General features: G+C 52.0%; 1 protein-coding gene across 1 annotated transcript; it reads right to left on the reverse strand.

Moving 5' to 3' along the window:
• Positions 1–2,099: 2,099 nt before the first annotated feature.
• Positions 2,100–9,149, reverse strand: LURAP1 (leucine rich adaptor protein 1). Its single transcript, XM_043963635.1, has 2 exons — positions 8,668–9,149; positions 2,100–3,562 (listed from the first exon to the last, which is right to left on the reverse strand). Exons 1-2 carry the CDS (start codon positions 8,869–8,871, stop codon positions 3,035–3,037), a joined length of 732 nt encoding a protein of 243 aa, XP_043819570.1. The 5' UTR covers positions 8,872–9,149; the 3' UTR covers positions 2,100–3,034.
• Between the last annotated feature and the right edge of the window lie 3,560 nt (positions 9,150–12,709).

The raw sequence follows: 12,709 nt of genomic DNA on the forward strand, positions 1-12,709 counted from the left end.
GCCCAAACCTGAGCAGGATTCCTCCCTGTGACATCCCAGGCCACTGGGCATCCTGCCTCTCCTTGGAGACCTGGATGGAGCAGGGGCTCACAGCCTCACCTCCAAGAACTTGCAACTTGTACCAGTTTGGATAACTGTAATTCACTATAATAGATCGACTTCTTTGGTAATCTTACATATTTCACTTTGTGCCTTAGAAGACTTTCTTCTAAGGACTCTAAAGGCTTCACCAGACTGCTCAAGGTATAGCACAAAACCGGTGAAAAGCCTCTGCCCTAAAGGGAAGCTCACTACCTCTTTTTGTGGGGAGGCAATTGGGGTTAAGACTTGCTCAGGGTCACACAGCTATTAAGTATCTGAGGTCGGATTGGAACTCAGTTCCTGGAAGCTCACTACCTTTTAAGGAAACCTGTTCTACTTCACTGATGGCCAGGACTAATTGGCACATTTTTCCTTGCTTGTGCCTCTCTCTAACTTCCCCACCTAGTCCCTGGTGTCGGATCTGCTCTTCGAAGCCAAGCAGAACAAAGTTAATTCTTCTCCCACATGACAGACCTTCAGATATTTGAAGCCCCTCCTCCTCCCCCACCTCAGCCCTTCTCCGAGATGGCTGAATGTCTCTAGTCTCCTCCCCTCATAGGGTCTAGTGTCCAGCCCCCTCCCCATCCTCGCTGACTTCATGCCACTCAAATTTATCAAAGTCCTTCCTAAAATATAGAGGGTGGACTAGAGTGGGGAGTAGTTTAAGGGGGGTGGGGAAGGCAGGAGATGGGAGAGGGGAGGTAGGAAATGGTTGGGGGGAGGAAGCGGTGATATCACAAACTGTCTGTCTCCCAGGCTCTGACCCCAAACTATTGCTCAGAAAAGATAGCAAATGGTGCCTGCCCCCTGGTGGCCAGACTGTGCCATGGCAGGGGGAAGGGGGACGGAGTTAAAACCCAGCCGGGAAACCCCCCTGACACCCACAGGCTGACAAGGGAAGGGAAAGGGAATAAGCATTTTTATTTTTATTTTTTTGGCAGGGCAATGAGGGTCAAGTGACTTGCCCAGGGTCACACAACTAGTGTCAAGGGTCTGAGTCTGGATTTGAACTCAGGCCCTCCTGAATCCAGGGCTAGTGCTTTATCCACTGCGCCACCTAGCTGCCCCCTGGAATAAGCATTGATATAGCACCCACTTTGATATAAGCACTGCTATAGCACTGTGCTAAGTGATTTTTACAGCAATTATTTCATCAGATCCTCACAACAGCCCTGTGGTGATTGGGGCAGTTATCACCCCCATTTTAGAGTTGAGGAAATTGAAGCAGAGGTGAAGAGACTTGCCCAGAGTCACACTAGTCAGTATCTGAAGCTGGATTTGAACTCTGGTCTTCCTGATTCTAGGACCAGTCCTCTATCCACTGGGCCATCAGCGGCCTCTCCTGCGAGCTGAGGCTCTTGTCTGGGCCCTGTTGGGACTGATGGAGTCAGAGTCAGGCTTTACAGGAACTGAGTTCGGTCCCATGGCCAGAGGAGTCTCCTCTATTCTCTTCCCCTGCCTATCTCGAAGATGAGGTGAATTGTCTAGGCCACTTCCCCTCTTGCACAGTGCCAGCCTTCCTCATGGGCACTAAGCTCAGGTCTGCTCCAAATTAGCCCCATATACTATCAAACAAGGAAAGGGGGAGGGGGATCTAGGCCCTTGAGTCCTGGCTTCCCATCCTCCCTTGGGAGGTGTGAGTTCAGCACCTTCCCCTGCCTCAGTCTACTTTTTGTTGGGTCCCCATTGGAAATTTATGGGCAGAGGTTCTTCCTTCAGGGTGTGGTGCTGTCCCAAACATCCTACCAATCCTGAGGAGGGGACTCAGAGTCTCCACCCATCAGAGAGACAGAGACAGATGGACACACTGACCAGAGACAAAGACACACACAAATCAGAGGATAAAAAAACAGATGTGTTAAACGGACCCGAATCACAGAGACTGAGACATCCCATCAGCCTCAGCTTTGAGAAAGTAGACAAAGAGTCTACTGACACAGAAGGAGACAGAGTTGGAAGTGCACAGCAGACAGACAGACTGGGCAGTGGGCAGCTAGTGCCATGTGGGCAGAACAGGCTCAGGCAACAATGGACTTTATTGAAACCGAGGATTGTGAGCCTTGCTCCCTCCCCTCTCCCTCCCCCCACCCTGAGGCTCAAGATCCATGGTACAGAGATTGGACAGAGACACCAAGGGTCATGAATTGGCATACAAATGGGGGGGAGGGCCAGGTTAGGCCAGCCTCAACCACTGAGGCAGAATCCTGCACCTCTTCCCCACCTTCAGCAGGAAGAGGGGAATAGCAGCACAAGGTTCCTTCCCATCTGCTTGTGAGGTTGAGACCAATAGAAAATGAGGCCCCTACCAACAGCAAGCCCTGTGGCATTACTCCTAAGAAGATGGAGCCCGTAGGAGGCAGAAGAGGCCTGTCATTCCCAGGAAGGGTCAAGGAGAAACTTGACCACCAGGAAGTGATGTTGACCTAGTCAACTGTCCCCATCTTGCAGTCAGTGGGAAGAGGTAGCCCCTGGGGGTAGGTTTGGGAGGTGCCCCCCAACTCCTCCAGAGACAGTGATGCTATCCCTGATGCAGGGAAGGGGTGAGTCACCACCCAGTAATCTAGGTGACTTTGTAGAGAGTGGTAAAGAGCTTCCACACTGGCTCTTCCCACCTCCCACTTAGAGGAGTCTAGTTTGGGGGGGGCAATATTAACCCATCTCTGGCTCCCATCCCACCAGCCTCCCCTAAATCAGGCAGGGCCCTTGCTAGACCAATGTTGCCATCCCTGAAGGAGGGGGACAAGACACAGGAGACAGTACCTCTTGTGAGGGAAGAGTTGGGAGGGAGGGAGGCTGGCCTGAGGAGCATCTTAGCGCCTAGTTTCCAATCTCTTCCCCCAGGCCTTCAGGTCATAAATTTAAATCTGAAGGGACCTTTGAAATCATACTGTCTCCTCATTTCAGAGAATGAAAGGAAGGGGACAGATTGGGGCAGATGAGAGGCTTAGAGTTGCTACAAGAATGTCACATCATCTTGACACTGTCCCCAGTACCAGTGGGTCCCATAGTTGAAGCCAGACCTGGCATCCTCAGGTACCTCCTCTCCAGGAGGTTTCCTCCCAGACTTGACCCCCAACGCCATGTCAGTCTCTGTCCAGGGCCTCTCCTCTAAGGGAGGGGCCTTTGCCCAGGCCATGCCAGGCAGAGGATGTTGGGTGCCAGCCTCAGAGAGCCCCTCCTCATCTGGCTCGGGCCCTGAGGCCAGGGTGTCCAGGTAGCTGCCAATGGAGACGCTGTCCAGCCGGTCCACAGCTGCAGCTGTGGTGGTGGTAGGGGTGGGGTCGGGCAGACTCTCCCAGCTGCCCCGGTGGGAACAGGCCCCTGGGCTGCCCCCTGTCAGGCTGTACTGGCTGCTGGTGAGGCTGCTGCAGCGGCTAGCCAGTGCCCCTCGTTCCTCCAACAGCCAGCGGACAGCCTCAATGCCCTCATTCACCGTGACCAGCTGCTGCAAGATCTTCACATCGATGGCTCGAAGGTAAGCCTGAGGAGGGAGAAGAAAGGAACTACAGTTGAGTCCAGCCAGGGTGGACAAAGCCAGCCCATGGGGCAGGTCAGGAGTCAGAATCACAAGTCTGGAGGTCTAGTTGTGTGACCTTTGGGCAAGTCACTTCCCTCTCCCCCTTCCTACCCCGTGACTCAGTTTCCTCATCTGCAAAATGAGTGGACTGGGGGCAGCTAGGCAGTACAGTGGATAGAGCACTGGAGTCAGGAGGACCTGAGTTCAAATCCAGCCTCAGACATTTAACACTTACTAGCTGTGTGACCCTGGACAAGTCACTTAACCCCAATTGCCTCACCCAAAAACTTAAAAATTTTAAAATGAGTGGACTAGGCCAGATGGTCTGCAAGCTCCCTTCATGGCCTGGCATTCCATGAATCGAAATCACAGTAACAGCAGCTTGGAGATGGAAGGCACCTTTGTGGTATCTAGTCCAATCTGGGCATCATTCCTTACAAGTGGTCAGCCAGCCTCAGTTTGGAGACCCGCAAGGAAGGGGAGCTCACCACCAAAAGCCACCTCCAAAGGCAGCCACTTTGGGACAGTCCTCAGGGTTAGGAAGTTCTTCCTGCCATCCAGCCTCCCTTGGCTTGTTTGGGACCCATCCTTGTTTTGTAGGCCAGTCCTTCATATATTTGACAATAGCTCTTCCAACAGTATCACACAGATGGCTAAAGCAGACTCCTGAGGATGGGTGATGACATGTCCTATCCTGCTCTGGCCAGACCCTCCGCATGCCCAATATCCCACCTGCTGCTGGGTCAGGACTCAGGGCTGGTCATCAGGTCCAGGGAGTCTAGGGAAGCGTTACTGTCTGTCCATTAGGTTAAGGTTGGAAGTGGAGGCAGGGGAAGGAGGAGTGGGAAAGAAAGAGATGAGCCTAGGTACCAGAAGTGACAGTTACATCACTGAGACAATTGGGATCTGTGAGGGGCAAAGGCCTGGAGGCTGCAGTTCTCAGAGCAGGATCTCTGCTCTTCGGGTCTGGTCTTGGCACATCCCTGGTGACTGGGCAAGGGCTGAGGTGGGATGATGAATGCTGGGCACTGGAGAGGATAAGAGGAGGTGTCTGAAGTTGAAGAAAGAGAGTCTCAAAGCGTTATATCAGCTTGGATATGATCTCCCTGAATGTAGCAAGGATGGGATAGAAAGGAAGACTGATCAAGAGCCAAGTTGTCAAGTCAGTGAGAAAGTTGGGGCAAAAACCAAGAGGTTAGTAGGAGGGGCACCAAGAATGGGGAGAGGGTAAGACAAGAAGATTGGTGAGACCTCCAAAGAGGGAAGGTCAGCTGGGGCAGGGGCAGAGGAGGGGGCTCCCAAGCTTCGGCAGGGGCAAGGCCGTGGAAGACTGGACACCTGTGGAAGACATTGTTAGGGACTGGGCATCTTCAAAGGAGAGCTGGAGAGTGAAGCAAAGTGGGTAAGAAGCTTCAAGGAGGTCCCAGGAGAACCTGTCATGCACCACAGAATGCATGATGCCCAAGGCAAGCTGGACGGGAGTGGGCAGTGTGGTGTGTCCATCCCCCTCCTGCCCCCAAGACCAGCATGGATGCTTGAAATTGGGACTTAACATGCGGTGTGACAGGGGTGAGTGGGGGGAATGGTTCAAGCTGTGCTCCCCTCACAGACAGAGGGAGAGAAGGGCCCAGTGAAGTCACCTTTGTGGTGACCCAGGGGCCTGAGTCATGTCTAGGGCTCTTGCGTCACTACAAAGGGAACTTCATTGGGCCCTTCTCTCCCTCTGTCCGTGAGGGGAGCACAGCTTGCACCATTCCCCCCACTCACTCCTGACACACAGCATGTTAAGCTGTCAGGGCTGTTGTGGGGAAGGGGAGAGAGCTGGGGCTGAATGAGAGGCCTCTAGTCTCAGGACCAATCCAACTGAATCAACATTTCTCCAGTGGCCCTCCCTGTGCCAGGTAGGAATATTAGGCTCATGAGGACAGCCAGGGCCACCAGTAGGTGGTCAAGCCTGGAGCAATGAGGACAGGACTGAGAGCCAGGTTTCAGGTAGGCAGAAAGGAATAACTTCCTCACTCTCACAAAGGGGAATGGGCTGCCTAGGAAGGTAGTGAGCTTCCCCTCACCAGAGGTTTCCAAGCATTTACAGGGTCAGAAGAGAAGGGATTCTGGTTCAGGGCCAGACTGCATTATGAGTCCTTCCTTTCCCCCTCCCTCCACAACAAGAACGTTTCTTGAGTCCTGGACCAGGTTCTGCCCCATTTGGAGTTTTCTTGGCAAAGATACTGGAATGGTTTATGATTTCCTTCTCCAGTTCATTTTACAGATGAGAAAACTGAGGCAAACAGGGTCAAGTGGCTTACTCAAGGTCACATGGATAGGAAGTTATCTGAGGCCAGATTTGAACTCATAGGAGTTCCTGACTCCATGCCCCGTGTTCTATCCACTGCACCACCTAGCTGCCTAAAGTCGAACACAGTACCTATATTTCTTTTCTTTTCTTTTTCTTTTTTTGCGGAGCAATGGGGGTGAAGTGACTTGCCCAGGGTCACATAGCTAGTAAGTGTCAAGTGTCTTAGGCCAGATTTGAACTCAGGTACTCCTGATTCCAGGGCCGGTGCTTTATCCACTGTGCCACCTGGCTGCCCCCAGCACCTATATTTCTAAGAACCTCCACCCCAAGGAAAAGGCAACCTGAACCAGCGAACACGTATGAATATGTATGGATGTGGGGGATGGAGGGCAGAGAATGACGTCACTGCCCAGGCCCCAAGGGAAAAAGCAGGAGTCTACACATCCTGGCTCCCAGCCCCCTCACCCCCACCTGGAGGCATTTGGAGATTATCAGAAAATGTAATAACATAGAAAGTCCAAGCTCAAAGGAACCTTGGAAATCACCTAGTTTGACCCCATCATTTTACAGAGGTCCCTCAGGTTGGAAGGGGCAGGGCTGGAATATACCCAGGGGTTCTGGTTACCATGGCAACAGCAGGAGGCCTCCAAGAGAGGGAAGAGAACTGCCCCACCCCCAGCCCCTCGAGGGGCCACTTCTGCAGCAACATTCGAACTCTGGGTCCGGAGGTGAAGGTGGTCAGGAAGGGGGGAGGAGGCTGGGGCTTTCTGAGCCTGTGCCATCCCATCTTGAGTGGGACAGCTGGGTCGGCAGATGGAAGCAGCAAGGGCAGAGCCATCCTCCCTTCCCACACACAGATTTGATTTTAGGGAGGTAATGGGGAAACTTAAAGGGCCAGGGCCCTGAGTAACAGAATCTCCAAGCTGGAAGGGACCTGATAGAATGGTGGACTGCCTACGCTCCTTAGACAGAGAGGGAAACTGAGACCTGGAGAGTGGTACTCACACACAGCTGTAGTAAGGGACAGAGGAGGCACTGGAATTCAGGCACACGGTAATTGTAGGCCCCAGCTATTCTGCCACCCCAGGGGAAGAGAGACAATGAGTAGGTGAGACTGCATACCAGAATGCTCCCTGGGGAGCCAGACTGGAGGCTGTAGGAGAAACTAGAGGGGCATGGCTCCCCATGGCACTCCCCATCCCAGTCAAGCAGGCTTCCTCAGGAAGGGTGAAAACATCCCTTTCCCTAACACTACCTCCTCTGCTCGGGTACCCTGAACCCTCCACTTTAGCTGAGAGAGGGAGAAGTTAGAAAGTGTTAAGGCTGAAGGAGAAAGAGCCTGGGACAGCATTTCTAGGCCTCCAACTAGCTGTGTGACCTCAGACAAGTTCCTTCTACTTTGGGGCCTCGGTTTCCCCATCTGTAAAGTGGGGTAACAGCTGGCTCTTAGAGAGGTGAGGTGGGGAAGAGCTTTGTAAACTTTTTTATAGAGAGGGGGCCAGAACTATTATTAACCCCATGAGGTCATCATAGATTGGAGCCCAGCCATTCCATCCCAGGTAGCCTTTTGAGTTTTAGCTGAAAACAATTCACCTCCCTAGTGGAAAGCCTTGCAGGCTTCTGTGCACTTAGCCTCGGACAGCCGACCCACAGTTTACTGATTGGTGGAGAGTTCTCTAGAGACACCGTGGGGCTGGATGGCTCTGCGCCGGCCTGAGAGCTCTCCCCTCTCCTCACCTGAGCTCCCTCCGAAAAAACTGCAGGATCGCATAGAGGCCACCAGGAGGCAGCATATGAAATCATCAAAATAAGGTTCTCCCCATTTCCCCCCAAGTTACAGAGTGGAAAACTGAGACTCATAGGGTTGAAGGGACTTGCCCAAGGTCACAACGAGGACGAGTGGCCTCCACTGCTGTCCAATTCAGGGTCTTCTCCACCATGCTCCACCTGCCTGTTTCTCACTGGGCCCTAAGATGTTGGGGAGGTCTTTGGCAGAGCCCGGGTCCTCCAAGACGTCAGTGGCAGCTCTGGGAACCTTCTGCCCAACACAAACACACCCAGGAGTGAGCAGATGGCTCCTCGGAGCCTGGCTGCTTTCGCCGCACCCCGCCCCCTCACCCTAGTGCAGGGGCACCAGTGGATAGGAGGTCACCAGGGTCTGATAAAGAGGAGGGCTGGGGAGAAGGGAGGGCGATTTGTCGCAACGCGCGCAGTGGCTTCCCGGGAACCTTGTCTAGTGAAAAGTATGGGGTCGACGGATAAGAGATGGAATGGAAGGTGTCCGTGCACCCCTCTTTTCCAATCCCTTCTTTGCACAGAAGAGACCGGGTCCCACTGGGGGAAGGGTCGTGTCCAGGGTCCTGCAGCCTGCTGACCGTTAGCGTTAGAACCGAGGCCAAAGCAGCGGTGGTGTTGGATCAGGGCGGGCGTCAGGGGTGTGAGGCAGATCCCAACATTCCTCACGAAAAAAAGAAAACAAACCTGACCTTTTATTCTTGGAACCAGATGGGGAAAAAATAGCGACGGAAAAAATCCCAGAATGTCCTCTGCCCGGCCCTGAGGGTGGAGGCTGGACCAGACTCGGGCTTACAGCCCCCCAAAGCCCCATCCAGAGGTTCAGCTCCCGCCTAGCAGGGATTTAACCCGGAGGGCGGTGGGCGGTGGGCGGTGTAGCTTTATTTAACCCTCCGGGTAGGGGGAGAGACCGCCTGGAGGCGGAGACCAGACTTCAATCCAGGCGGGGGAAGGGGGGAAGGGGGAGGGGCTCACTCACCAGCTCCAGCCTCAGCGCCGTGACCTTGTCGCCCAGTCCGAGGCCGCGGCCGGCTTCTGGCGGCTCTCGGGGAGGCGGCAGCGGCGCGGAGCCCGGCTCTCCCTCGCTCCGCAAGCTGCGGAGCAGCCCCTCGGGCGTCTTCCGGCCCACCTTGCCCTCCACGTCCCTCAGGTCGGGAGCCGAGCACTCCGGGGTCCCCTCCATGAGGGGGCACGAGGGGCCCAAGACGCTTGGTTTCCCCCGACCCCCCCCCCCGACCTCTACGGGGCGGGGCGCCTGGACGCCTAGTTTTCACCCCCCTAGACACACTTAATGGTTCTGACCCCGCCGCAGAGGAGCTTCAGATCTGCGAGCCCAGGAGAGGTCCGGAGCCGAGGGGCGGGGCCTGAGCAAGGGGAGAGGGACGGCTTCGACTCCCGGCTCCCTCTCTCCCTCCCTGTGGGAGCAGCCGAACCCGGCAGAACCTAGCTTGGAACTGCCAGCCCGGGCTAGGAGCGGGCGCGGGGGCGGACCCGACTGCGCCGTAAATATCTGAGCAGAGCTCAGCCCCCTGCGCAGTTACTTTAGAAGCCCAATGCCCCTTTCCCGCGCCATGAGACCCCGCAGACGGGGTTCTAGTCTTCTAGCCTCTGAGGTTTCCTAGCTGGAAGGCTAGCCATCTGTAAAGGAGGGTCGGAAATATGGATAGGGGACTGATCCTGGAGTCGGGAGACCTGGGTGCAAATTTTGCCTCGGATAGGAGGCTGCGGGACCCTGGGCAAATCCCTTCTCATTGGAGCCTCACAACAACTCAAGTGACGTTATCTCCCTCATTTTACAGTTATGGAAACTGAGGCAAACAACGGTTAAGTGACTTGTCCGGGTCACGCAGCTAAGTCTAAGATCGAATTTAAACTCAGGTCTTCCTGATTCCAGGGCTATGGCTCTAACCAGTTGCACCATCTAGCTGCCTCAATGAAGCTAACAATAATTACTGGGGTACCTCTTGCTTACTTGGTTGTTAAGGTGAGGCCCCAAGGAGATAGATAATTCTGGAGGGGAAAATAGAAAAGGAAAGAGGTCTATCTATGTCTGTATAAAGGTCTACCAGTGGTAGTGGGCAGAACATGCACTAGAGAACCTCTAAGGTTTGTTCTAGCTCTGACTTTCTCTGTTCTCTATTCTAAGCTCCCTTCCAGCTCTGTCCTCGGTTCTCTATTCCAAGCCCCTCCCTGCCCCACCCCAGTTCTGTGGTTCTCTATTCCACAGCTTCTTAAATTTTTTCCACTCGTGGCCCAAGAAATTTTTACCCATCCCTGGGAAGATAGGTATATAAAATAGGTATCCATAACCTTTTCCTGTTGCCTAATTTTTCACAATCCCCACATTCACGTATGTGACCCCATATGGAGTCTCCACCCACAGGTTAAAAAGCTTTGCTCTATTCTAAGTCCCATTCTCTCCCCATCACCAGTTCTGACATTGTTTTCTAAGGGCCCTCCCAGATCTGTCTTATATTCTCATTACTACCTTGTTACATTTCCTTCAATTCTACCATTCTCTCCTCCATGTTCTAAGATTCCTTCCAGCTTTCACATTCTGTGTTCTATGTCCCCAAGAGTACAAAAGTAGAAGTGGAAGATTCCACAAGCCTTTGATTCTAAGTCTGAGGTTCTAGCATCCTCATGGGCTGAGTCCTCTGCTCTGCAGTGCTGAATATTCTAAACTTCTAAGAAATAGATTCTAAGGTTTTGAGAATGAGTCTAATCTAGGAAAAATCCAAGATTTCCCAGTCTGCCTTTTAGCTTGGATACTGATTTCCTTCCCCTCCTCCCCCCCAGTCCCCCCCCCACACACAACATGGACAAGACTGGAGCCTTTGGGACAGGACAAGAGGCTCTGAACTTGATTCCAAGGGGCCTCTGGATATAAAGAACCCAGAGCATAGATCTCCCTGCCCCCACACCTATTCCCCACCCCCTCCTGTCCCTCTTTTCTCTCCCTAAAATTTAATTGGCCCTAGAAAAGGGAGTAGCTAAGCAACAGCCTAGAGGGGGTGGAGGAGGAAGTGTTGACTGTGGAATCCTCTTCCTTCTTCCTCCTCCTCTTCATCATTTAAAATATGTATACCCCCTGGATTCCTGTATCCTACTCTAGACCCTGGGGTACCTAGCCTAGGACCCAAAGTCCTTCCCACTAAGGCCATGAGGATCTAAAAATAATGAGAAAAGCACCACCAACTGTCACTTGTATATCTACAGCCTAGCTGGGAGTGGCAGGGAGGGGTTGTGGGGAGAGTACTGGGCTGAAAGTCAGGAAATCTGGAATCTAGTGTGACCTGGGCTAAGTCACTTTAGCTCTCTGGGCTCTTTCAAGTAAGAGTAAGTCTACTTTATGCTGTCGCTATAACACTGTGAGAGAAGGAGTCATAGCACTTCTACCACATCTCTACAATTGGACACAGTCCCTTTCTCAAGCCAAGTGGACCCTGGATAGTTCAGGCCCTCATCACCTCTTCCCCAACAAATAACAGTAACATTTACAAAGCACTTACATATCTTAGTGGGTCTTCACAATGACCCTATGACTAGGTGCTCATATAATCGGTACACCTAGTTTACAGATAAGGAAACCGAGGCAGAGGTGGTAACTTTGTGACTTCCCCAAGTGTCTGAGATTGAGATTCAAACCCAGGTATTTCTGACTGCAGATCTGTGAACTCTACCTACTACTTTATGCTGCCTCAGTTGCTTGAATTTCCTTGTTCTCCCTGGCAATGTTCTCACCCCTCTCAGATCCATTCATGAGTAGACATCATTTTGTAAAACCCTCACAGGTTACTCTCCATCTTAGTTCTCGCAAAGTCTTTTCCCAACATAAAGATTTTTTTTCTGAAGTAAGGAAAATCAAATTAATTCCCCCCCACCCCCCCCACCCCCGCTCCTCCCCACCAGCTTCCAGAAACCAAGGGTGCTTGGGGCCAACTGCAAGTCACCTTCTGGTGAGAAGTCAAACTGCCTGAATAAAAATCATCACTTAGGGCACCAAGGCAGGTTAAACTAATTCTTGAACAAAAAAAAGGCTTAAGAATTTTGTAAAATGATGTCTGCTTGTTAAAATTGTGTGACCATGGATTGAAATATATGCACACACACATATGTATATTTGGTATTCTGTGCTTGACAAATACCAATTAAAATGAACATTCTGTAGGCAAAGAGGATTATATATGAATCAATGAATCTCTAGAACAATTTAAAAAAATAATTAATTAATTAATTTTGCTGGGCAATGAGGGTTAAGTGACTTGTCCAGGGTCACACAACTAGTAAGTGTCAAGTGTTTGAGGTCACATTTTAACTCAGGTCCTCCTGAATCCAGGGCTGGTGCTTTATCCACTGAGCCACCTAGCTGCCCCCTGCTATATAACAAATTGGTGCCTTTTTAAAAAGCACAAACAAAATTCCCATTGTGAGATCCTTCTGTTGCTGTCCTGCTTGTCTGTGATGTCCTCTGGACCTGGTGCTTCTGATGTTCCCTGTTTTTTCTGTGTTTTAGCCTGCTTCAATGACCCCCTGTTTTTTCTTTTCTTTTTTATTGATATCAGGATTGCTCCTTTGCAACCCCCAACCCCTTAAAAAAGAGAGAGAATCCTCCCTTATGATAAACATAGACAAGTAAAACAAATTCCCACTTGAGAAAATGTAAATCTCTTGCATGGGGTAGGGGTGAGAGGGGTGGGCATGAGATGGGTAGTAAGTGGGATTCTGAGCTTGCACCTTTCTATCTCAGAACCCTAATAAGCGGCATATCGAGTTTGTAGGACATGGCATCTACACTGGCATTTCCCTTAAGTCGAATTACTCCCCAGTACTCTTGGTATTTTCTCTATTTGATAGCCGATGGGAGGCTCAGAGAGGACCAGGGACTTGTCGGCATAGTTTGGAAGTGACCCTGGGTAGGATTCAGACCCAGGACTTCCCTGACTCCAAGGCTAGCACTTTAGCCACTTTAGCTGCCCCCACTGCTCTCCTCTTCCAACTTGGAGCCCCTAAACCTCCCT

Source organism: Dromiciops gliroides, chromosome 4 (genome assembly GCF_019393635.1).
Source record: "Dromiciops gliroides isolate mDroGli1 chromosome 4, mDroGli1.pri, whole genome shotgun sequence".
NCBI classification, from domain to species: Eukaryota; Metazoa; Chordata; class Mammalia; order Microbiotheria; family Microbiotheriidae; genus Dromiciops; species Dromiciops gliroides.

Excerpts from the sequence above, each read along its gene's own strand:
- LURAP1 (XM_043963635.1), bottom strand. The coding sequence starts at position 8,871 with ATGGAGGGGACCCCGGAGTGCTCGGCTCCCGACCTGAGGGACGTGGAG. Across the intron at positions 3,563-8,667 it reads CGGCGCTGAGGCTGGAGCTG|GCTTACCTTCGAGCCATCGA; the intron begins GTGAGTGAGCCC and ends CTCCCTCCTCAG.